The 24960-nt window shown below is 24.5% G+C and overlaps 6 protein-coding genes across 6 annotated transcripts in view; 3 read left to right on the top strand and 3 right to left on the bottom strand.

The window, feature by feature from the left end:
• Positions 1-4322: 4322 nt before the first annotated feature.
• Positions 4323-6130, top strand: LOC108551451 (caspase-1). The gene is made up of 4 exons (XM_017905622.1): positions 4323-4524; positions 4901-5160; positions 5305-5610; positions 5880-6130. The coding sequence occupies exons 1-4, from the start codon at positions 4445-4447 to the stop codon at positions 6128-6130; spliced, it is 897 nt and encodes a 298-aa protein (XP_017761111.1). The 5' UTR covers positions 4323-4444.
• A 1914-nt stretch (positions 6131-8044) lies between these two features.
• Positions 8045-9824, bottom strand: LOC108551435 (ADP-ribosylation factor-like protein 13B). Its single transcript, XM_017905606.1, has 8 exons — positions 9766-9824; positions 9626-9696; positions 9340-9473; positions 9121-9236; positions 8813-8989; positions 8556-8733; positions 8453-8486; positions 8045-8375 (listed from the first exon to the last, which is right to left on the bottom strand). The coding sequence occupies exons 1-8, from the start codon at positions 9822-9824 to the stop codon at positions 8065-8067; spliced, it is 1080 nt and encodes a 359-aa protein (XP_017761095.1). The 3' UTR covers positions 8045-8064.
• Positions 9825-10578: 754 nt separating this feature from the next.
• Positions 10579-11649, top strand: P5cr (Pyrroline 5-carboyxlate reductase). Its single transcript, XM_017905605.1, is given in 5 exon segments — positions 10579-10691; positions 10782-11058; positions 11060-11255; positions 11323-11534; positions 11601-11649. Coding segments are annotated over 5 exon segments (822 nt in total). The 5' UTR covers positions 10579-10603.
• Positions 11650-11964: 315 nt separating this feature from the next.
• On the bottom strand, positions 11965-13275 carry Prp18 (pre-mRNA processing factor 18). The gene is made up of 4 exons (XM_017905617.1): positions 13169-13275; positions 12808-13089; positions 12284-12712; positions 11965-12215 (listed from the first exon to the last, which is right to left on the bottom strand). Exons 1-4 carry the CDS (start codon positions 13229-13231, stop codon positions 11979-11981), a joined length of 1011 nt encoding a protein of 336 aa, XP_017761106.1. The 5' UTR covers positions 13232-13275; the 3' UTR covers positions 11965-11978.
• Positions 13276-13451: 176 nt separating this feature from the next.
• rod (kinetochore component rough deal) lies at positions 13452-22403 on the top strand. Its single transcript, XM_017905616.1, has 33 exons — positions 13452-13598; positions 13973-14214; positions 14296-14400; positions 14486-14615; positions 14683-14834; positions 14934-15130; positions 15208-15680; positions 15759-15941; positions 16013-16437; positions 16518-16686; positions 16749-16844; positions 16925-17116; positions 17193-17323; positions 17410-17515; positions 17609-17849; positions 17928-18072; positions 18148-18299; positions 18374-18613; positions 18692-18738; positions 18818-19113; positions 19173-19330; positions 19413-19613; positions 19680-19795; positions 19874-19983; positions 20062-20183; positions 20276-20545; positions 20603-20694; positions 20768-21129; positions 21202-21387; positions 21487-21718; positions 21791-22093; positions 22182-22265; positions 22359-22403. Exons 1-33 carry the CDS (start codon positions 13461-13463, stop codon positions 22401-22403), a joined length of 6141 nt encoding a protein of 2046 aa, XP_017761105.1. The 5' UTR covers positions 13452-13460.
• Positions 22404-22630: 227 nt separating this feature from the next.
• LOC108551432 (uncharacterized) overlaps positions 22631-24960 on the bottom strand; it is a 3183-nt gene continuing 853 nt past the window's right edge. Inside the window, exons 2-4 of the mRNA XM_017905604.1 lie at positions 23107-23258; positions 22900-22972; positions 22631-22807 (exon numbers count right to left, since the gene is read on the bottom strand). Of these exons, the coding sequence (XP_017761093.1) occupies positions 22631-22807; positions 22900-22972; positions 23107-23258 (402 nt within the window). The remainder of the gene's footprint in view (positions 22808-22899; positions 22973-23106; positions 23259-24960) is intronic.

The raw sequence follows: 24960 nt of genomic DNA, 5'->3' as shown, positions 1-24960 counted from the left end.
AATATAATATGTAAATGGATACAGGATAATAACAGTTTGAACACAGAACTGTTATTTCTAATAGAATTATTACTTACTTATTAAAGACATAATTATCGAAAAAAAAGTTTATTCAAATTGTAAGCTTTACTTAGGATTGCCAGAAAGTAGGCACATGCAACGTTGTTGCAGTTGTATATAGGCAATGTCTACCTATACCTACTTAATAATATCCTAAAATACATGATACACGGTCTTGGTTTAAGAGTTGTAGAGCTTTATAAATATCTGATAAATTAACACAAAATTGCTGATTTTTGCGAAGAATGTACATGTATACATTGTAAGCTTGTCAGGAGAAAAATAAGGATACTAATTATTAATTATTGATACTCAATGCTTAACCGTTAAGTGATATATATTTTTCGGCGAATTTTATTTATTTAAGCACAAAAGATTATTTTATATTGTAAAGATTTAACTTTTAGAAATCGATTAATAAATATTAAGGATCCGTATACTAAATCTTGAAAAGTGGACACAAAGTTTCCAATTTGTAACAAGTATGTTTTCATTTCAATGTTAATTTATTGGTATTTCAGATAATTATGAATCTCTGCAACTTCATGATTATATACCTATTTATCTATTGTTAGGAGGCCTATGGTTTGATCCTACAGTGCGCCACTGAAAACTTAAATGATCAAATATCATGTGTGTTGTCTTGTCCAAGACCCGAAAAGATTCACTAAGAAAATAAAATATTTTCATGTAATATGACACAGCTGTACCTACTTATGGCACATTGAATATATTCAATGGATCCAACAAAGCTTAGAGCTGGTTAATAAGCATTTACAGATAATCAATAATTTCATTTTGTTAAGTCAAAGCATATTATTTAAAATTTATTAAAAATTTAACGTAGTTTAGATGATCTGTTTTAAATACTATGTACATTATAGATATCCATAACTTTTAATTATCCACGAAAACTGGACATGGACCAAATTTTGATTATATGCGGGATTTATAGTAATCAATTAAATTTTGGGAATAACAAGTGTTTGTATACTTTGAATATCCAACACATTAAAAAACTCTGCAGATTACTTTAACATAATTTCATAAAGTTAAAATAAGACGCATGTCTTAAATATTGCCAAAGGGGTTAGAAATTGAAACTATAGAGACCGAACGAACTTAGTTTACAGTCATGATTATAATTTAGGCAGGATAAGAGACGGTCACAATTTTACTAGTTCGAAATTCGAATTTAAACTTTTCGTCTTTAATTATTCTCTCAATTATAATAACGAAACAAGTTAAAGGAAAACATAAGTTTATTAAGTAATTGATTTGAATAGCCATCATAAAGGTTAAAAGATTTCAAATTCCTTTTCAAGCCAGTAAATTTTGTGGCCTGGTTCTTATTCTACCAGTAACAATGTTTTTATACCAATGAGATTTTTATAAATCTACTTACGATTACTACCCGAAATTTTTCATAAATCGCATAAAAATTTCATAGATAAGTCATGATGTTACATTAATCAATGCACAAAATATATGTATTTATCACGATCGCCATAAGTGATTGGTACAGGTTTGTGTAAAAATAAAAAGTAATACAGAAAGTGTACGTTACGAAAAAACACTGATATCATTGGTTGCATTCATGTAAAAAATTTTAATACATAAAGACAAGTTTATAATATGTATGGCAGACACCACATTGTTTCTCAATAACAGTTAGAAACATTCAATAAAAAAGTCATAAAATATTGAATATTCGTTCCATTCTTAGATCATTTTTCCTATAGTCTAATCTATTAAGAGATATATATATTTTGGAAATGAAATTGTCGTAAAAAAATATAAAAAAAATTCTTGTAGAAGAAACAAGTCACTGTTGTATTTATACAACAAATTCAATAAATTTATTAGCATCAACTTTTCATTAGATTATTGCAAAAAGATTTTTATACCTTATTTTATTGTGATTAGTAACATAAATAATATATATGCACGAAATTTATTTTTTATATAATTCACTTCAATTTTAAAATTTGGAATTACTTAACATTTTTTAAATTTTATAAAGTAATTTATATTTAAATAAAATTATTTTTAATCTATTGCATAAGTTTAAACTAATATATGTAATATGTGAAACTGGGAGTTTTAATTTTATTTCATTTTATTCATCTTTCAATTTTAAATGTAACATTTATTTTCCAAAATGAAATTATCTTGGTAATGATTTCTATTATTAAATCATATTGTCTTATGCCATAATACCTTATTGTTATACTGTCTAAAATATAGACAAAAGTTATATGGGAATATCGCTAAGGATATTGTTTTTATAATGCGTGAATGCTATTCATAAATTAGTTGCATAAAAGATAGTTATTAATGACAAACTATTAGGATCTTCGGCAACAGTTCGAACACTGCGTGCGATAATTTATGAAAAATTTATATCTGAAATAATATTAGAAAGTTCTTGAAGAGTGCCCCTTTACGACGCAATTATAAAAGTTCGCGAATCGTTCACAAAAACTGAATAATTTGATGATTTTCCTTTCAAGTCAATCGTATTGGTGAATCGTTATTCTCTATTCTTTTCTAAGGGTAGTGCAAGTCGTTGATTGGCGCTAATATCGCTAATGAGAAAAATTAGCGCTCAGCGCCATATATGATTTTGGTCGCGAATCTCAATAAAGTAACAGGAATACAGAATGCACAAAGAGGTCGTCGAAACATAGTCACGTGATAGAAAAGAACAGCAAGCGATTAGAAAAGGATAGAGACGATGCGGCAGTGACAAATCACAAATTATCGAGTTTCTGCGATTATTTTATAAACTTTTATAGCTGCATCGCAAAGCTGAAACTTTGAGCAACATTCTCATGCAATTTTCGGTAATAATTTGTGGCTAATTAGCTTGTTATTAACAATTATTTAAAGGCCTTCCTTGATTTGATAACAAAGACCAGCCAGACAAATTATGAACTAAACGAGAAGTAAAATGTGATCGAAAATGATATGAGAAGATACACAGGAACATCGATTTTATAACGTGTGCATGAAAGTCACAAATTAATTGCACTAAAAATAGTAATTAATGATAAATCATTAGTATTTTCGGCAACTTTTCAAACACCATAAATTCATCACAAAAATTGAGTAATTTATTAATTTTCTGTCACATGACGATGTTTCAGACAACCTTCTCGCGCATTTTGTGTTCCTGCTACCTACCCCGAGCTTCGAGTCCAAAATCATAGATGGCGTTGTTCGAGGTTGCTTCAAATTTTATTGATTTTATTTGAATAGGTTACTAACTCTAATTATGTGCTCCTAATTTGTCATAATAAATTAATGTAGCAGGGGAAAATTAACCAATTACTCAATTTCTGTGATAAATTCATGAACTTTTATAGCTGCATCACAAAACTGAAGCTATAGGCATCATTCCCATACAATTTTCGTACATAATTTCGAACATTGTCTATGATAGCAAATTTTATTGCATAATATGGATCTTTTTCTGAAGGATTGGTAAATAATTATATCGATTTCTCTGTCAGAATTATCATTTGAAACGATGATTTCAGGAAACGACGCTTTGTACTTTTTTTAAAATAATTTATTTAAAAATGCGGTTTATTAAATAGGACGATATATACAAAAAAAGCTGATTGTCGGGAATTTCGTTACAATCTGCTTTTCTATTCCTTTCTCGTGGGAGTACAGGTTAATAACCATCGCGATATGACGATAACCTAATTCAGATGATTGACTTTTCAGGAATTTTTTAGTTTAAAAAATTAGTACCAGTGACCTGGTTTTGTTTACTCTCCGGGCACGGAGGTAAGTGAGAGCGACAGGGAATAACTACAGAGAGGAGTCGTTGCGAAGTACAACGTTGTGAAAGGGATGTGCTGTAATACGATAAGGAATTATGTCGTTCTTGCACTTCTCTGTGCTGTCCTGCCGCTACAAGTATACATTAATTTGTAAAGTTATGTTTAATAAATATTACCTTATATCTATTACATTTAATATATTACAATGTTTATCCTTTATTAAAATATAATAAAATATAATACTTTTATAAAATACATATAATAGAGTACACAGTATTTAATGTTTTACTTTTAAATTATTTATGTAAAATCTTGTTTATTATTCTTATAATCAATATCTATCTTTTATTAATATAATAAATATGACTTTAAGAGGTTATATTCAACTCTGTTACTAAGATGGCACTGCTGTTGTTACATAGGCTGTATCTTAAATGTTTTTGTATTTGTCGAGTAGTATGTAGCAACCAAAGGTATATGAGTCACGACGCGTACTATAGTGCGTATTATATTCACGGAGTAAAGTTTGAGCGGTTATATTTCTGTGGAACTATTTCTCTCACTGTGGAAACTTATTTCAACGTGAAACTATGTGCTCTACGGAAAGTAATATTATAAATGACAGTGTCAAATACAGTAGTGATGTTGGAGATGCATTTGGATGTTCGAGGTAGATTTTAATATATCAGCATGCACACAATTGCTCGTACAAAGTATCCCAACAATACTATTACTCTGATTATATTCTTGGTATTTCCCATATTGTACATTAATACACATTATCTATTTGCATGAAACTTTAAACTTTACAAAAATATATTTATTTATAAAAATTTTTCTTGTTATGAATCCAATTTTTATGAGTTATAGTGTAATATGTTAATAGAATGAGAATTAACTACATGTTTGTAAAACAAAGAAAATTATGCAAATACAAATTTGACAGTTAAATATATATATATATATGTTATGTTTTTATGTACAATCAGTTATTATTTTGTTGAATGAACCTAGACATCATGCATGCCCTTTTTTTTGTTTTCCAGAAACAGCGTCAGTCCTCACATGGGCCCTTTACAAACGGCACCCACAGACCGTTATGCTACACATTACAACATGAATCATGCAAAGCGTGGATTAGCTATTATTTTTAACCATGAATTTTTCACTATTACACATCTTAGACCAAGATGTGGAACAAATGTAGATTGTGAAAATCTTGTTAATACATTGAAAAGTCTTGGTTTTGAAGTAAATGATTTTCATAATTATACCCATAGAGATATAGTGAAAAATTTAGAAAGAGGTACATAGTTGATGTTACCCTTCTATAATTTGAACATTTTTTTTAATTACAAAAAAATGTTTTGTTTTGAATTTTGCATTGTAACATGAAATAAATGAAATTGTATTATATGTACTCTTAAAAATTATATTTCTTTCTTTACAGTTGCTGGTATGGATCATTCTCAACATGACTGTCTAGTTGTAGCTATATTGAGTCATGGAGATTTAGGATTACTTTATGCCCATGATACTTCATATAAACCTGATTCCATTTGGGCTCATTTTACAGCTGATAAATGTCCTACACTTACTGGAAAACCAAAATTATTTTTTATACAAGCTTGTCAAGGAGATAAATTAGATGCTGGTACAACATTAAAAGAACGTACAGAAACTGATGGTCAACCAGCTTCTACATTTCGTATACCAAGTCAAGCAGACTTTTTAATTGCTTACTCTACAATACCAGGTAAATATAGATTTAAATAAAATTAATTTTTAATTTATTGTATTTTTATTACACCATTAATTATAAAGCAGTTTATATTTTATCTATTACAAATACTATTACTAATACATTTAGAATGTTTGATGATATCAATTTTATGATAAAATAATTAAAATGTTTAAAAACTAATTTTTTGAAAGAAATTATTTTTAAGTTATATTTACAAAGGAAAATTCTTTTAGAATTAATTTTATATTTATGAAATTTAATTTAGAAAATTACTCATACAGGTTATTATTCATGGAGAAATACTACTCGCGGCTCGTGGTTTATGCAATCGTTATGTATAGAATTACGAGAAAACGGTACTCGTTACGATTTGTTAACTTTGCTCACGTTTGTTTGTCAACGAGTTGCTGTTGATTTTGAATCAAATACTCCCGATAATATTACAATGCATCAACAAAAACAAATTCCATGCATTACATCAATGTTAACTCGTTTGGTAAAGTTTACAGCTCCTAAAAATGGAATTGTATAGTCGTTTGATACATGAGAGATTTATAAAGTATAATATGCGTATATTATACATTCTGTACCTTTATAGTACTAATCACATTGTTATTAGAAGTTAAAAGATAATATTTTACTTATGCAATTTCTATTTGATGTGATTGCAATGTAATGCATTTAAATGATAGCATTTATCTTATACAAATTGCCATTATACTATGCAATATTTGCACTAGAAGACAAAACATAGCAATACAAAGTAGATTTTATGCTATATATAAATTTTTGTACTTGCCTAAATTAAGGAATCTTACAAATCGTGTATGTTTTATAAGATTTATACTTACAATAGAGACTTGTAAGAATAAGGTCTTTCATAATAATTTTTAACAATTTTTAAACCATTGAAAAGCTACATAGAATGAATGTAATAGCGGTCATGCAAAAATATATTACAATATACCCAAAACCATTATAAATAAGATACAAAATAAGTACAAATGAAAAGTAAAATTAAGACAGTATTATATAGTTAAAATTGATTGCCTTTGCGATTACTGCTTTATGAACAAAATTTAATAAGTAATTTCTATATTATCTATACAATTTTGACATTATATTTTAAAAAACGTATTTTTTAACCATTATAATGCAAACAATTTAAGAAATTAATATATTTAATGGCTGCTACATTGTACAAAAGTCAGAAGGACAAAATCTGTGTCTTTTCACAACAAGCAATAGTCTTATCTTATATAAAAAAAAAAAAAAATGAAATATTTTCAACTTAGTAATAGATGGATATAACTTGCCTGATTAAAGTAGTTGTGATTATATAAGGTGCAATTACAACGAATATTCAAGTTTTACATATTGTTAAGAGAATAAATATGAAATAAGAAAGGCAATTTGCATATACTTTTAAAATTGCTGATACATAAAATGTTATGTTGCTTCATAGTTTGAAAAAGGCATTATTAAATAAAGTAGATAAGAATTTAACAAAAACAAATATTAATATTATAACAAAAATTGCTATATTTGTAATTGAAATGGCATTATTATGATCTATAAAAACTTCTAAAAACGTGATACAACAGTCTTTCATAATAAAAGTATGTAATTTCTAAATATCAATTAATGCAATTTTATGATATTTAATGTCGCTTTTAATGGTTTGGCCACTATGTTTTTATTGGATGTTTATGCATGTATAATGTAATTTATATAAAGTATTTTCCTTAGAGGAATTATTGATGTTTATATTATGTGAGATATATTGTTCCTTACTATAACAACTTTTAGTATTATCTTTCAATATATCAATATTATATTTAATAAAGTAGTTGCTCAACAAGATAGTGTTACAGATAAAATAATGTTACAAAATTACTTACAATATTTATTATATTGTAAATTGTGATAAGTATGTGCTGATGATGTGCTTTCGCGATACAGTTTTTACATACTTTTACTGCCACTATATAATCGAAAGTTTTTTAATGTCTTTACACCATAGATTTTATAAGTCTTTCGTATGTATCCCAACCCATGTATTTGCCAAATATTTGTGTACGTGAATTTGTATGCAAATATACAAGATATAATAAAGTTAAAATAAAAAAAGTAGTGATATTTAATGTTACCAAATGACTATATCTATATTTTAAACATACATTATGAACAATAAGAAAAATATTTATATTAGTACATTTCATAACTAGCATAAATATATGTATATAAATATTATTTACATACATAATCAGTCACATAATAAAAGTTAAATATTATTGATATTTGTTTTACATTATAGCAGGTGACTAAAATTAATATTCGTTAAATATTTAAATTATAAAAAATTCGTTGTTAAAATATTTTGCTTCAATACAATTTTAAATGTATTGTAGCATCAAAATTTTTTAATAATGGTCCCTTATAGTTATCTAAATACAATTAAAAATATCATTCTTGTGTTATGTGTCCAGGAATATTAATTACTGTTATCTTATTTATAAAATGTTGTGAACATTCTGGAGCTGTATATGGACGATTTTTTTTTAATCTAATTGTATTTGAATACATATTTAGTGCTACTGGATTTAATATTGGTGGAAGTGTTTGAAAATTCGTTTGGGATTCTAATGTTTGTGAAGTAAACCTAACATCTTCTGATATATCATTAATTTCAATGACAGATTCTTCAGTAGTAAGCGGTGCAGTCTTATTTCTATGCATAAACATCTTTTTTAGCCTTTTTCCATTTGTTATTATACCTATAAATACGATCTATACATTATACAAGAAAATTTTATCAATTATTTACATTATTTTATGTTTAAATACTACATACCATTTTGTGAAACACTTGCCACTTGATTACTTTCCTAAAATTGTAATAAATTAAATAAAAGCTTATTATTTAATAAGTGGAAATGTTTTTTTAATAGTATTACCTTTTTTAAAACTAATTCTTTGATTGGTTTAAAAGGATTGGAATGGATTGATAGTTTAGATGGTGTATCTAACATTATACTTTGTACTTCAACAGTTTTCTCACTTTGAGCATTTTGGAAACCTTTGAGCTTACTGTTTAAGGCTGTGTAATTCTTCACTATTATATCTAGCAGCCATCTGTATAATTTTATTATTATTTAATAAAAGATACAGTAAATCTTCTGTGTAATTAATATATAGTAAAAAAATTAATTACCTATATCCATTTTTAATACCTATAGTATTATCTTTTGATTGATCTCCTTTCCAACTACATGAACATATTTCTACTCTTGTGGGACATTTCATAGTATTAGCTGCACGTTCCACATCCAAATTTTCAACCAAATCTAATTCATCAATAGCTCCATTTATATCCTGTTTGTTTGCAAGTCTGTTATAAAATATTATAATAATATTTTAATAAATCAAATATATGTTATATACTGTATAATATATCTATAAATGATATTCTGTGAATAAACAACAGTTCGTAAAGACAAGTAATATGTTTAATTTTCTTACAATAACAATGGTTTTCCTGAAATATATTCATGTGAAATTAATTCACCAAATACAACTTTATTTTCTGTAAGACGGGAAATATCACTAGCATCCACCACATATATAAGACCATGTATCTATAAGATTAAAGAATAGGAAAAACTAATTTCAAATAAATATTACATTGTTGAGGATAAAAATGAGAAGATTGCACTTTTACATTTATAAAATTTTACTTACACCATTATAATATTTTGGCCATAAGGATCTAATTTGAGAGCTACCACCAACATCATAAATTTTTATAGTGTATGATTTGTATTTTAAAGATATTGTATGAAATCCCATTGTAGGTAATGTGGTTTTATCAGAATCTGAAATGAAAATATAATAGTAATTAATTGAGTAATCAAGAACATAAATATATAATGTAACAGATGTAATGTAAATTGTAAATATATAAAATATGATATGTTTACTGTAATTACCAATAAAAATAAAATAAAAATATTTGTAAATATCTTACCTCCACTGATACAGTTTAAAACTGAAGTCTTTCCCGCATTATCAAGGCCCACAATAAGTAAAATAATAATCCTAAAAATTGCATTATTACTAAATTTATACTATCTTGACAATATGAATTTTCCAGAAGTAATTAATTACTTTTCAGAACATTTTTTCTTTTGTAACCTTCGTAGTACGCTTCGCATACAATTACCCATTATAGTAAATCTATTTTGTATTATATTTTTATATCAACTTATGTCATGTTGTATTGTGCATTTCTGTATGTAAGTAATATTCTTAAATATAATAAAAAGAAACAATTAATAATCATTGGTAATTGCACGTCAAACGAACCAATACAGTTTCATCAATATAATTAACATAACTTTGCGTTTCTAGTGACATATAAATAAACACTATTGCAAAACAGTGATAAATTCATTTATTTCTTATTTCACGTATAGAATATAACTCAATCATGAAATGTAATAGAAAATAATATTATCATATTATAGAAAGAATTATATAAATTTATATAAAATTAAATACAAATTCGTAAATTGTAAATCGTATTGAAAATATAAAAAAATTTTTGAAGTTATATTAATACTTTTGAAATTACATTTTTGTATGTTCATTTTTGATATATAATCTATATTTCTAAGTTTCGTTCTACGTTCTTTTCATACTTCGTGATTTTCTAAAGTTTTTATTGTGCACGTCATCAAATTTTGAATAGAAGAAAATAATTTAATATTAAATATCTAATAAAAAATATTTAATAACTGTAAATAAGAAAATTATCACTTAATCTATAACATATTTCTTATTATTATCTTTCGAATATTAATGAGCATTCTTTGAAAAAGAGGACAAATATATTATACTATATGATAGAAATTGAAAGAAATATACATATGCCCCGTCCGTAATTATACATAACACATATATTGTTTGTATTTAAATTATTTATTAAATATATTCATCAGCAAATATGGATAAATATTTATCGAAACGTAATGTTGGTTTTATTGGTGGTGGAAATATGGCAACTGCAATTGGTGCTGGTTTAATTCACAAAGGTAATAAAGTTCTATATTAAAAATCATAGGGTCAACATTTAATTAAAGTTTTTAGTTAATTTTAAAATAATACTATTAATTTCTTATTAGGTATTTTGCAGTCAGAATATGTTTGGGTTTCTGCTCGTACAGAAAAAACTCTAAGTTTTTGGAATGACTTAGGTGCTCATACTACATTTGATAATCGAGAAGTAATATATCACTGTGATATTGTATTCTTAGCAGTGAAACCCCAGATGCTTGATGATGTATTTAAGGATATGACAGACTCATTGGATCAGAATCCAGTGCATGTACTTTTTATTTCAGTTCTTGCAGGAGTTACATTGGAGACTTTACTTAAAGTAAAAATCACTATTTAAATAATAAATAATTAGACAAATATTAATAATTGTAATTTATATTTTCATACTTTTATGATGTTTAGTGTATTGTTCTATGAAGGCAACAATTGAAGATGATCTGTTAGTAAAAGCATTATTTTCACATATTAGTGTTGTTGAAAAGGTTCCTGAATCTCTCATAAATGCTATAGGTGGCCTGTCAGGTTGTGGCCCTGCTTATGTAAATATAATTAACAACAAATACATTTATTTTTTTAAATTAAAATTAAAATAAAAAAATTGTTTAGGCTTATCTCATCATTGAAGCATTAGCAGATGGTGCTGTAAAAATGGGAGTTCCAAGACTTATGGCAACAAAATTTGCAGCTCAAGTATTAGTTGGTGCTGGTAAAATGGTGTTAGAAACAGGTAGACATCCTGGACAATTAAAGGATGAAGTATGTTCTGCAGGAGGTACAACTATCGCAGGAATTCATGCTATGGAATGTGGACAAGTCAGGTAAAATATACATAAAATTATTATGGATATTAATATATTATATAACATTATCATTTTTATTTATAGAGCTTCTATGATGAATGCAGTTGAAGCTGCAGTAAAGAGATTAAATTAACTACGTTCCATTTTAAGATAAATTCAGTATAAAAAATTTCTAAAGTATCATAAAAAAATGTGATAATAGAATTGTATCATTTTAATGATATTTTATTATTTACCTATTGTAGTTTTAAGGTGTTTATTATTAAGATTTTCGAATATTTGAAAATGTAAATGTATTTAAATGTAGATGAATCAATTTCTTATTATAAATAGATACAACTTTCGTTTCTCTTTATATGCAATATAACTTCAATAACAAGGTAAAGTAAAATGAAATATTGCATTAATAATATACACTATATATTTTACATTTTGTAAGGTATGATTATTCATATATTAATATTATGTTTTTGAATACTCTACACAACGAGATGGATCTGTAGGATAATATTCTTGACATTTAGTCATTAATCTTTTTAATGCTTGAATGTATTTTCTTTGAGTTTCATCATTCATTACATGTGCCACATTTTTAGAGAAAATTTTTTCTCTTCCGGTACGTGCATGAATACCGACCATAGTCACTCCAATAGGCCATGGAGAATTTCCTATTGCCATTTGCAAGTATGCATCGCTTGCCTGTAATAAATTATTTGTAATAAATATGTTATATTAAAATTGTTTAATTTATTAAGTGGTATATTTACCAGTATGTAATTACGTTCTAATAAGTGTTTTACAATATCAGTTAAGCTATCTGTAATATCTTCTGGAAGAGACTTATTTTTTAATTTTCTGAGTAAAGGTTTTAGATATTCTCTTGTTTGGGCATAGGTAGCACTAGCCATTTTTCCTCGAGTACTCATTTTTTCAGCAGTGCTCCTACTATTTAACTGATTACCCCACATTTGTACTAAGAATTGTATAAACTGAGTAATAACATTTAAATCAAAATCTCTATCACCCTTGTTTAATTTTACAGACATCTTTTGCAAATCTTCATATGTTACTCCTTCATCCGGAACATTTACATCTCCTTTCCCATCACGATCTTGAGGTTTAGAAGAAGCTAATATCTCATTTAGATATGCTTGATCTACTTGTTCCATAGCTTCTTGAAAATCATTTCTAAAACCCTTTAATTTCAAATAATAATAAACATGTAAATTACTTAAAATATTTTATTGTTTTAAATCAACTTTATAATTTTATGGTAAATATAAACACCTACCTTATTTACATCAGGTTCAAGTATTTCACATCTTCTTAATCGTTTAAATGCTTCTATTTCTGATTCTCCAAATAATAATATAGGTTCACTTCTTTCACGTAATCTTCTAACTACTTCATGTCTAGGTAATGTCAAATGTTCAGAGCTATCATCAGCTACAGAATCTTTTTGCCATTGAGTTGTATTAATTTTAACATCTTCATCGTTACTTTTTTGTATTTCTTTCACTTCTTGACCTTTTGCTATTAGTTCACCTCTTCTAAAATATTTTGCATTATTTTGCTACAATGTTAACCTAATTTAGTAAATAAAATAAAATGACAATGTAAGAAAAAATTATGAATTAGTTATGGAAAATTACCAAAACATTGCTTTCCTCCAATTGTTTTCTTTTCTTCATTATTTCTGCTTTTAAAATATCCATTTTTTTAAAATACAATAATAAAATAATAGTGTATTTTAAAAATTATTTACATGTATATTATACGTTTGCAGATAATACGTTTTACTGCTGTTAGTTTATTGTATAAAATATTTTAAGGTTGTTTGTATAATGTCATATTGGCATTAATAAATTCATTCATTCACCTAAAGATGTCGCCTGATATTAATCCTGCGCAAGTTGAAGCATTTCATAAATATTTCGCGGTAAAATGGCGTTGTGGAATAAGGTGGTCTCAGGATTTGATAAAGAAGAAGAAACTGTAAATTTTGGGACAAGAATAATAGCAGAAAATAATGGCTTATTATATGAAACTTTCACTGTTGCTACAATACAATCCGATGGAAAGGTATTTAATGTGATCTTCATTTTAATTACAATAAATCTTAATGCATACACTGAAATTTAACGGTTGTAAGTACTTTCTCAAACATTCTTAAACAATAAACAATAAATTATAAATACTTATTTTTAAGAATATACTATTACATTTTATATATTATTTATTAATTTAACTTTTCCTTGTTTTATTACTTACTACATTATAAAGAATATATATATCGATTTGTAAATAATTTTTAACGTTTGTAATTTATGATTTTTAATATAACATATATATTTTAATTGTATTTGAAACAGATGAATAGATTAAGTAAAATAAATTTTAGATACTTCTAATCATTTTAATATGTACTAAATATACGTGAAATGTTTTTTTATAAGGTAACAAAAGAGCCGAATATTTTGGCATCTGTGCAATACTCAAGAGTTTGTATAGCAATTGATAAATCAATTACTATATTTGAAAATGAAACATGTGAAAAAATATTATTAAGTATTAATTTTGAGCTATTAATATCATGTTATTGTATTTCTCACAATGGTATATTTTTATTTGTTGTGTTATCAAATGGAATATTATATTGTCTTCATTTATTAAAAAAAGGACAAGTGATTTTTACAAAGTAAGTTTGAAACTTCATGTCATATTATGCAGATATGTTTTGAAATTACATGCTGTAAAATTATTCATTTTTTATATATAGAAATATTACAAAAACAGAAAATAAAGTAATAAAAATTTTTTTACAAAATGAATCTGATGAATGTATTAATATATATCTTATTACAAGAAATGGAACTTTATATAGGTAAATATATATATATTATAGTATAAAATAATTATGAAATATAGTTATTATATAGTTTATATTATAATTTAGATTCATATTTCAGAATATCACTATTTAATGTCAAGGCTATTCATTGTGCCATTATAAATGAAGTTAATATTAATAATATATTAAAAGAGTTAACAGATAAAGTTGAGTGTATACAGTTATTTAAAGGATTTTCTTATGATGAGGTAAAAATATCTTTTAACTTGAATTTTTTTTAAATTTTTAGTATTAATTCTAATATAAAATATACAGGTAGTATATGCTACTGCAAATGTAACATATAATGAAATATCAATAGCTATGTTATGTTCAAATATGTTATTTATATGGCCTAGTGAACAATATATTAATTTTGACACATTACATTATACTTATACCAAATTAAAATTTTTCAAAAATTACATGTAAGTATCTATAACATTTTTAAACAATAAAATATTTAATGTAAATATTTTATTTAATTACAATAGTTGTTAACAAAATACTAATTTTAACAATTTTAGTGCAATGCTATGTTTACGTACAGATCATATATTAAGTTTAGTATGTCCCCAAACATTACTTGGAATAAAAGTGTATTCTAAAGCTGTATCAGATTTTGAAATTATTGAAAATAATGATAATAGTTTATGTCAAATTCTTGTATTAACATCTGACACTAACAGTATTATATGTACACTTCGTGTTCTTTCATATCCAGGTATGAAAAATAGTAGTTTTACGCATATCGTTTTTACATACATTTTTATTGATATGTAATTACTCTATGCCATTTAGATTTTCAAGAAAAATTTCAAATAAATATACCAGTTATGACATACTTTGTTGAAATTATGGATCCTTATGATGAAATAATTTTATATTTGGAAGGAGTTAATGGTTTAAACAGTGATACTAAAAATATAGATACAGTTAGAGTAAAAACTGTATTAGAAAGTGATCCAGAGTATCAATTGCAACGTTTAATAAGAAAGGAACAGTTTGATACAGCTGAAACTTTTGCAAATAAATTCAATTTATCTACAGATCCAATTTATTGTGCAAAAAGTGCAATAATGTTATCACAATTTGGACCTTGGGCAAAGAAATACTCTAGTCCTATTCAATTAGATATGCTTTTTAATATGTTTGATAAAGTAAAAGATGTGCAATATGTGGTAGAATGCTGTAGCAAAGCACTTATTCCAGATTATAAACAGATGAGGAAAATTAATTTATACGCACGTTCAAGAATAATAGAAACTAATACTGTAAGTAATTTTTAAGGGATAATATCTGTATAAATTTTTCTGTTTCATATTAATAACATTTCATATTATTAATTTTAGAAAGATGATAAATATTTATGTCTTCTTTCTTCAATTAATGATATATTACATAAATTAGAAACTTTTCATATGATTTGGGGATATCAAAAGAATTTAGAATACTATGATGAAGATACCATGAAAGAATGGATTAGATTTTCACGGGCAAATTTTATGGAAGAATATAGAACACATTTAAGTTTGGTAAAGTATAGTAAACATAAAATAAATTTAATTGTAAATTGTTAGATCACTTAGTTAAATTCTTTTTATAGGGAGAAATGGAAGCAGCTACATTGATTTGGACAAGACATCTGCCAAGTATAAAGAAATATTTATCTATAAAAATTATAAAAGATATATTTGCTATTGTTCCTGAAAATATATCTTTACATACTCTTTGGGCATGGTTAACACATTTTATTCCTACTTTATTGTCATTGATTCCTAATGCAGTATGTGAAATTATTCTTTGGGGTTGTAAAAAAGTTAAATCATTTGAACAATCTCATCGTTCAGAATGGCCACAAATTGGAATTGATTTTATGAAAAAGTTTATAAACTTATTAAAATTTGAAGGAAGTCATCATCAGTCCTTACATTTTCAACAAGAATGTCTAAACAAAGATTCTAATTTAAAACAGCTTGTTTTCTTAATGCAAGCTATGTCTGATATTCAAAAATTGAAAATTAATTATAGGTAATGTTATAATTTTTTATGTTATTCAGTGATTCAAAAAAGTGTATTTATAAAAATAACATGAAAAATGAAAATTATAGATTGGCAATATCTCTTAAATTGTATATTGGTGATCCTATGGAAGTATCATATATATTATTGGATAAAATACATATAGATATAATTCTAAAATTTGTAAATTCGTTTTTGAAACAATACATGTTGAATAATTCTTTGAAAAATGATTATGTTTTTTCTTCATATATACAGGTAAGTTTGAATTAAAATAAATTAAATCTTACCAAATATTCATAAAAATTATATTTTTCTAGAAAATTTTAAGAAATTCCAAAAGTTGGTGGTCGAGTGATGAAGCTCCATGGGAAGAAAAAATTGTTATTATTATTGATTTAATTGAAAATATAGAGGTATCTATATAAAATTAAAGAGGTTCATATATTGAATTGAAATATGATGTTAGGTTATATAAACTAATTTGTGATTACAGACTAAGTTACAGCAAACATTAGAAGTATTGAAAAAAGCATCAGTTCCGTGGTCATCAACTATTTTAAGTCTAGTTGAAACAAGTTACAATTTTGACCATATTTTAACATCAAAAATCAAAATAGAACATAACTGTGTTTCAATTAAACTTATCTTAAAAAAATATGGATATGAACGCATTGGTATAAATAGTGTTAGTAAACTTTACTAATTTTTTACAAAAACGTTTTGTATTTTAAATGCTTTATGAATATTTCAATTTTTTACAGAAATTAGTACACTTTATAATAAAAAAAAATTATGACAGCATGATTTCAGATATCCAACAAATAACTAAAAATGATTCATTATTAAGAAAAAAAGCATTTTCATCTTGTGTAAATTATTATTTAATAAGAGGGTAAGATAAATTAAACTAGCAAAAATAAAAAAATATAAATAATAGTAATTCTTTGAAATTACTTAATAATAAAATTGATTTTATAGAAATTTTGAAAATGTAACAAAGGCATTAAACTCTGTAGAAGATGATGTTTTATTATATTGCTGTGTACAAATTATTAACTATACAATAGCTAGTGTAACATTAAAGGTATTATTAAATATTACAATTTTTATTAAAGAAAACTTTCGTATTTTTCATAATTACAAATAAATTATTTAAATTTATATATTTGCTATATAGATTATACCTGAGTACCTTACATATTATGTTGAGATGTTTGGTTGGGTGAAATTACATTTAAAGAAGCTTTTAAGAAAGTATAAAATTCAATCATATTATTATAACAACGTTATTAACAACATAAACGAAATAAAATCAATATATTTTTTAAAAAAAGATTTTCAAATTAACGTTTCACTCGAGGAGTATCAGCTTAAAAAGAGACAAATATTACAAAATTATGTTGAAAAATTATGTGTTGGTATGATATAATTTTTCATTTCATTGTATATTTAACAATTAAATAATTGTAGTTTTCAATTTTATAATAATACTTCAGTGAACATAGAAGAAGATGAAGAGTTATTTGTTATATCTAAAAAAGTTATTAAAGTTGCAAACTTACTGAAATTACAAAAGATTGAGGCTGTATCTTTATTATTAGAATGGACAAAAAATTTACACTTATTAAATTGTTTTATTGGGTAAATTATTTTTATTTATATGAAAAGTAAATAGATATTACATCACTTTTTATTCAAATATTTATTTCTATTCAGGTGTAAAGAAGAAAAATTAAATATATTGACAGATGAATGTCAATATGTATATAAAATATGTTTATTTATAATGCAGCATTTTAAAATGAATGCAGATGTTGTAATTACAATTCAAAAGTTATGTTCTGCTGCATTGTGTGAATGTTTAGACGGTATGGGTATTAGTTAAATACTAATAATTAAAAATACATTGTATGAATATATTGTATTTATACAAACTTTATAGATGAATTGCAGTCTATATTATTATTGTACACATGGATAAATTTGTATCAAGAATGGTACAATAAAAACCTTAGATATGATTTAAATTCAGTGGACATGAAACATGAAGAAATACCAAGATCAAATTGGAAATTATATACAATATATAAAGATCTATCTATTTCAACAGATGAATTTTTATTACCATTGCTTAGAAATGTAATTTCTGCACAAAAATTTTATGTAGCTAGATCAAAATTTGGTAATGTATATTTCATTAATAATAACAATTATATTAAGTGCGAATATGTAAACAATTTCTATTTTATTTCTAATATAGTAACAGAATATGTGACAACTGATGCGACTGATCAAGATTATAATTGGGTATTTAATATTTTTGTAATATATAAGATAGTTATATATACATATTATTTATTAACATAAAGTAAATAATATTTTTCAGGAAAATACAGAAGGACCCTTGAAGGATTTGCTTGATAAAATAAAAATATTAAAAATGGAACATAATGATTACTGTTTATTGCAAATTATTAAAACTTTATATTTTAGTTTTTGTGCTATACCAAATATACGTGGAATATTATTAACAGAAATCAAATCAGTATATTTTCATCTTCTAACGATATTATTAAAAAAAGTAATAAGTAGCCGAGAGTTTGATCTTCAACTTAGTTTATCTTGCTTATTTATGTTATCTAATGCAGAAGCATGTAAATGGATTTCTTCTACTTGCAAATCGTAAGTATTCTATTGTAAATGTAAAAGATACAATTAATATAAAAATATATCTTTTTTAGATTTCAGACAGATTACACTCGACATTTAAGGATAACAATACTTGGATATGAATATTTTCATTTAACAGAAAATCAGATACTTCTGCAAACATTTAAAAATAACAAAATATTGCATTATTGGGCACAAAAATTGTCTAAATACTCGGTTTCATATAAAGGTTTAAATCAATTTATTACTTTGACTCATATTCTATCATATCAAATATTTAATAGGTATATTTGTAAAAAAAATATTTGCAGAAATTTTAATAAGCGATGCTACAGCTAAAAGACAAATATTACAACGCATTATGAATTATGATGATAATATGGTTCCCTTGTTCCAAGAATTTTGTTCCGATTTTGGTTTTGATATTCAAGACTGTTTATTGCTCTATTTACAAACAGTAATAAAAACATGGAATCCAAAATTAAATATAAACAATTACAATGGAAAAAAAGGTAAAGTACAATAAGAAAGTAAAACTTCTAATGTATTGTTAGTATATATTACAACTATTTTTTTAGAATTATATATTAATGAAGAAGAAGTAAATGAACTGAGAAAAAAGTGCAATACTATTGCTACTTATATTTTCGATAAAGTTGCTTTGAAGAATTGTGTTACCACTATTTTTTCCCAAGTATGATTAATTGAAAAAGATTAATTAATCTAATGTTATAGATTTAATATGTTTAAAATTATATATTTACTATTCTAGATAAATTTTTATCATTATGAGATATTTATAATTCTTATGGACCTTATAGAAGACAAAAATATTGAACATAGAAATTATTTTTGTTTTTTACAAAATTATACTCGCATTGGGTAAGTAGATACTTAACATGGTTTAATTTAATATATGTTTAATCTAATTTAATATTGTATGTATTGTATTTCTTTTAGCCCACCTACACAAATAGAATATGATGAGTGGTTGCATCTCAATCCAGGATATACATCCTTACCACCTATTGCAAAATGGCGATTACCATTTTTACCTAAAGTTGAATTATGGAAACTTATAAGTAAAATTCCTTTATTACTTATTATTTACTATAGTTTAATAAATACCTAAATTAAAATTATATGTGATTACTTAAAATTAATTTACTTTCAGCTCCTGAATTAAATTTGAAAACTTATGATAAATGGTTAGGTATTGCACCTATTCTTAAATTACAACCTCATATCATATGTACTTTAGCTATAAAAGGAGAAGTAACGCATGTTTGGAAAGATAAACACAAAACAACTAAATGGACTCTTTGTTCAAAAAATAATAGTTTGTTAAATAATATAAAAAAATGTATTGAAAGAATGAGTGATTCAGATAGGTTATATTATGGCACTGCAGCATTATATTATGTTGTGAATCATACACCACCAGGTATACTTTCATGAAATGGTATCTTGCAACATAAAGATGAAATGTTATTTTTATTAGGGGCTGATCAAGTAGCAGCAGTTGAAGAATGTTATAAGTATGCACAGTTATCAGCTCAAAGATCTACTATGTTTGAAGAAGGAATGCTAGAAGTATATTTATTGTTTTACTTTCTGTAATTTTTTAGACATAATAATTTAATTTTTATAATTGATTTTATTCCAGAAAATAAAATTCAAATATTTACGTTTTACATCGGAGCATATTTTACATACATATGGTTTAGGAAATAAAAACTATTTGTCACTGATTGGAAACCCAAATAAATTAATTTGTGAATTATATGCAGATGAAAGTATACCTCAGAGATATCAATGTGTTATTGATCATAGACCTGATATTAATTCTGCAGTTAGTTCAATCAGTCAGTTACTCTCTATTAACATAGTAAAACTGCAGATGGAATTACTACAAGAGTGGCTAGAACCAGATATTAAATTTATAAAATTTAATCAAAGTATAACAGAAACATTTCCAACAATAACAAACGTTGAATCAAATTTAAATTGTGATGATAATTTATTAAGGTACATCAATATATATATTTAAAATATTATTTATCTGTTATATATAATATTCAAACACTGATACATTTTCAGAGCATGTTATATTTTGGAAAATATAGATCTCGAATTATCAGCTAACCTTCTTATAAATATAGGGTTTGGTGATGGGAATGAAGATTATAGTTCTGAAGCACGTTATAGAGCTCTTTATGTATTACAGACTTTGATTGACACTACTAAATTGTTAGATTTTACTAAACGTGATTACCAAACGATTAGGTAAGTATTATTTTCCTATTATATTATATTCTTAATTATGTAATATCTTTAATAAAGATATGTGTACTTATTCAATAGTTTTAAATAATTATATTTCAGAAATTATATGAGATCTTTAAAATATATAGGTAGACTAGAATTATTGGGAATAGGTTACAGTATAAACACTTTTGAAACATGTTCTAAACATGAACTTGTACAAATTCTATGGAAAACACAAAATTATTCGCCACAAGCACTTGTTATCATTGCACAACTTTGCATAGATTTTGAAATATACGAATATTCTCTCTGGGATAAAAACTTAACTAAATTAGCTAAATTGCTAATGGTAAATAATAAATATTTTTAAATAATATAAAAATATATAAAAATATTTGATATATTCTTCACATATTTACAGATTAATGATTTAAAAAAGATTTTACTTCAAATACGAAATATAAGTACTATCGTAAATTCTAATGGATATTTATTAGGATGGGAAGTAACAATTTCAGAACCTTTCAAAAAAATGGATATGAGCCCAACTTCTGAACAAATTGAAAATTGTATTGAAGCTTTGCGACTTTTATATTCATGCCCGGTTGTACATATGTTAAGCTTTACTGATGTCATAAAGTGTTGTTTCCAATGTCAACAACTACATTTGGTACTTGCATTTTTACCATTTTTGAATGATGATGATACAATATTTGTTCTAAAGGTAAGTATTTAAGACAAAATTCAATATTAAACTACATGTTATTTTATTTATTAATTTACATATTTATGTGCTATTCTATTCTTTCTAGGAAATTAAATATATATCTAATATTTCAAAGGCATTGGAAGATTTGAATAACTTACTTTTAAATGGGATACTTTGTGTAGCTTATGTAAGTATATTGAACTTTATTTCTGTTAAATACACAATTATGTAATGCATATTTTAAAATATAATTTCAAATGAAATATATATCCCCTTACAGTGTAATAAGATAATGGAAAACATACTGAAGAAGATAAACATTTGATGAAATATGAATATCAATCAATTTGTATGGAACTCTCAAATAAACAATCTGTTTCTAAATTGTTATTACAAAAAAATTCCATAATTTGAATCCCATAATTATATAAAAATTTATATATTTTATTTGCATGAAGGTCTAGATGTAATATCTATTAAATACATATCAATTATACATAAATAAATTTGAAATTTTACTACACATAAAATTATTTATCATTATTTTATTTCTTAATGAATATTATAATCATCTACTAATAAAGATTTATTTTGAATTATTTTTACATAAATAGTATCCATTTCTTCTGTTGTGTTAACGGATACTAATACACATCGATCTACTATTAAGTAATTTGGATTTGTGGGGCTTTTACCCTTAATATAATCTATTTGATCTTTAATATGAATCTAGAAAATTAAAATAATAAAATAATAAATTTATATAATATATTTCCACTTTATTATGTGGTAATTTTCATTTTTATTATAAAAATCCATACCATTACTCCCTTTTTTAAGCACCTTTCCCCATTCAAACGTATATTATTTTTGTAAAATTCTTTATCCAGTTTGCTAAGAACAAAGAAATTGTATAGATTAAATTTTTATATCATATTATCCAAAGTAATGTTAAGAATAAAAATCATGTCGATCATGTGTCATATTTAATATTTTATATAAATAACATAAAAAAAAAAATAACATACGAGCGTGACATTCCAAACCCAATCTTAGCGATAACATCTAGTCGAAGGGAAGGTATTTTAGTTACAATTATTTTCGAGTTTTGTGTCCTTAAATAGTCATCTATTTCATCTATTTCATTTTCGTCCTCTTCCTCCTCTTCTTTCTTTTCGCCCTATATATACATATACATATGTACGTGTATATATATAAATATTCAATATGCATCGTATTTTTGCAAATTATTAAAATATTTGTTCAATTTTAAATAATTTGTTGCAAATAATAAAAATACAAGTAATTATTTCGTAATTATAAAAGAATTGTAATAAAATAAAACTTTATTATTTCATATGTGTTTTTTCAAATTGAATGTATATACAACATATTTTTAAATAGTCTTTTTGTTTAATTGTATATCCCAAACATTTAGGCATTCTAAAAATAACGTTGATTAAATATTTTGAATTGATACTATTTATTTTTTGTTTAACCAAAATTTATCACTAATTTGTATAATTTAACGTAAAAAACATAACAAATTAAATGAATACATTGACAATTTATTCGAAATATAAACAATAACAATTATCAATGTCATATTTTCAGTTATGAGAAAAAACGCTGCATATCACAATTTCCAAAAATTCTAGTTTATTTATTAATTGAATTAATTTTATATCTCAAAATAAATTATACAATTTAATTTAATGCTAGTAAGAAGAATAATGTTCAAAACTTTAAACGACAATATCTCGAAATGTTACATGCTACCATAAATATATATATAAATATATATATATATTAAATTTATAATTGAAAGACATTTATTTTGTGTAATACAATACTATTGTAAAATGTAATAAAATTGTCTTACCTTAGAGAAAATTTTGCCTTGACTCTTAGCTCTTACGAATATTGTTGAATTAAGGTTTTGTTGAGGATACAAAAAATTTACACGTAAATTATAGCTAGGATTAAACCATTGTACATTTTCCAATGTATAAAATATTTTCATATTTATACATACTGTTCGTGCAATATTTAAAATTGTCCTATGTAACATTATTTAAAATTATATGTTTTAAGAACTGAAGGTTATGTATACTTGCAATAATATAGCTTAAACTAAATGAACCTAAATTATTTTAAATTATAAGAAACAGAGATCTAATCATTTGTAATGTAATAAATTTTTCTAAAATGATGTATTCTTTTTGTTCCATTCCTTTCAAATTTCACATTTGTTTTATACTGTATTATTATATCGAAATTTATCTAAAATATATATATTTTTGAATTTTTAATATTAATGAATTTCAATCAATGTAATATTTCTTATTACAGAAGTTTCGTCTTTTTTTAATAGTTGTAAAATATTAAAAAATTTTGTAAATATAAATACTATTTTAGAGTTCGTTTTTGTGTTGTTCCATTTTTATTTAATACATTGTTCACGCTAAAATTCAATTTTTTTAATAACCAAATCCCATGAAATCTTTTATTACTTTGTGTTTTTATAAGATAAATCACCCCCCCCCTCCCTTCGTTTTTAAATATATTTTAGTAACAATATTGTTTTATTTAGATTATTTTCTCATTAAAAATATTACTATCTCAAGTTAATATTAAATATAATGAACTATCACCTTATATAAATTGTTTATAGAATGATTAAAAGGAAACAAATTAAAAATATTTCAATTTATTCATATTAAAAGTATTTTAAATCATTATAATTATTTCCACTTCAATATTTTTTAAATATAATATTTAAAAAATTTTAATTTATAAAAAAGGTTAAACTTTAAATAGGGGATCTTAATTAAAAATTAAACATTGCTTATTGTGTACTTTATTTTAAGAAGTTCTTTTTA

This window comes from Eufriesea mexicana, unplaced genomic scaffold, assembly GCF_001483705.2.
Source record: "Eufriesea mexicana isolate 0111107269 unplaced genomic scaffold, ASM148370v2 scaffold4126, whole genome shotgun sequence".
NCBI classification, from domain to species: Eukaryota; Metazoa; Arthropoda; class Insecta; order Hymenoptera; family Apidae; genus Eufriesea; species Eufriesea mexicana.
This window is presented reverse-complemented; position numbering and strand designations above follow the sequence as displayed.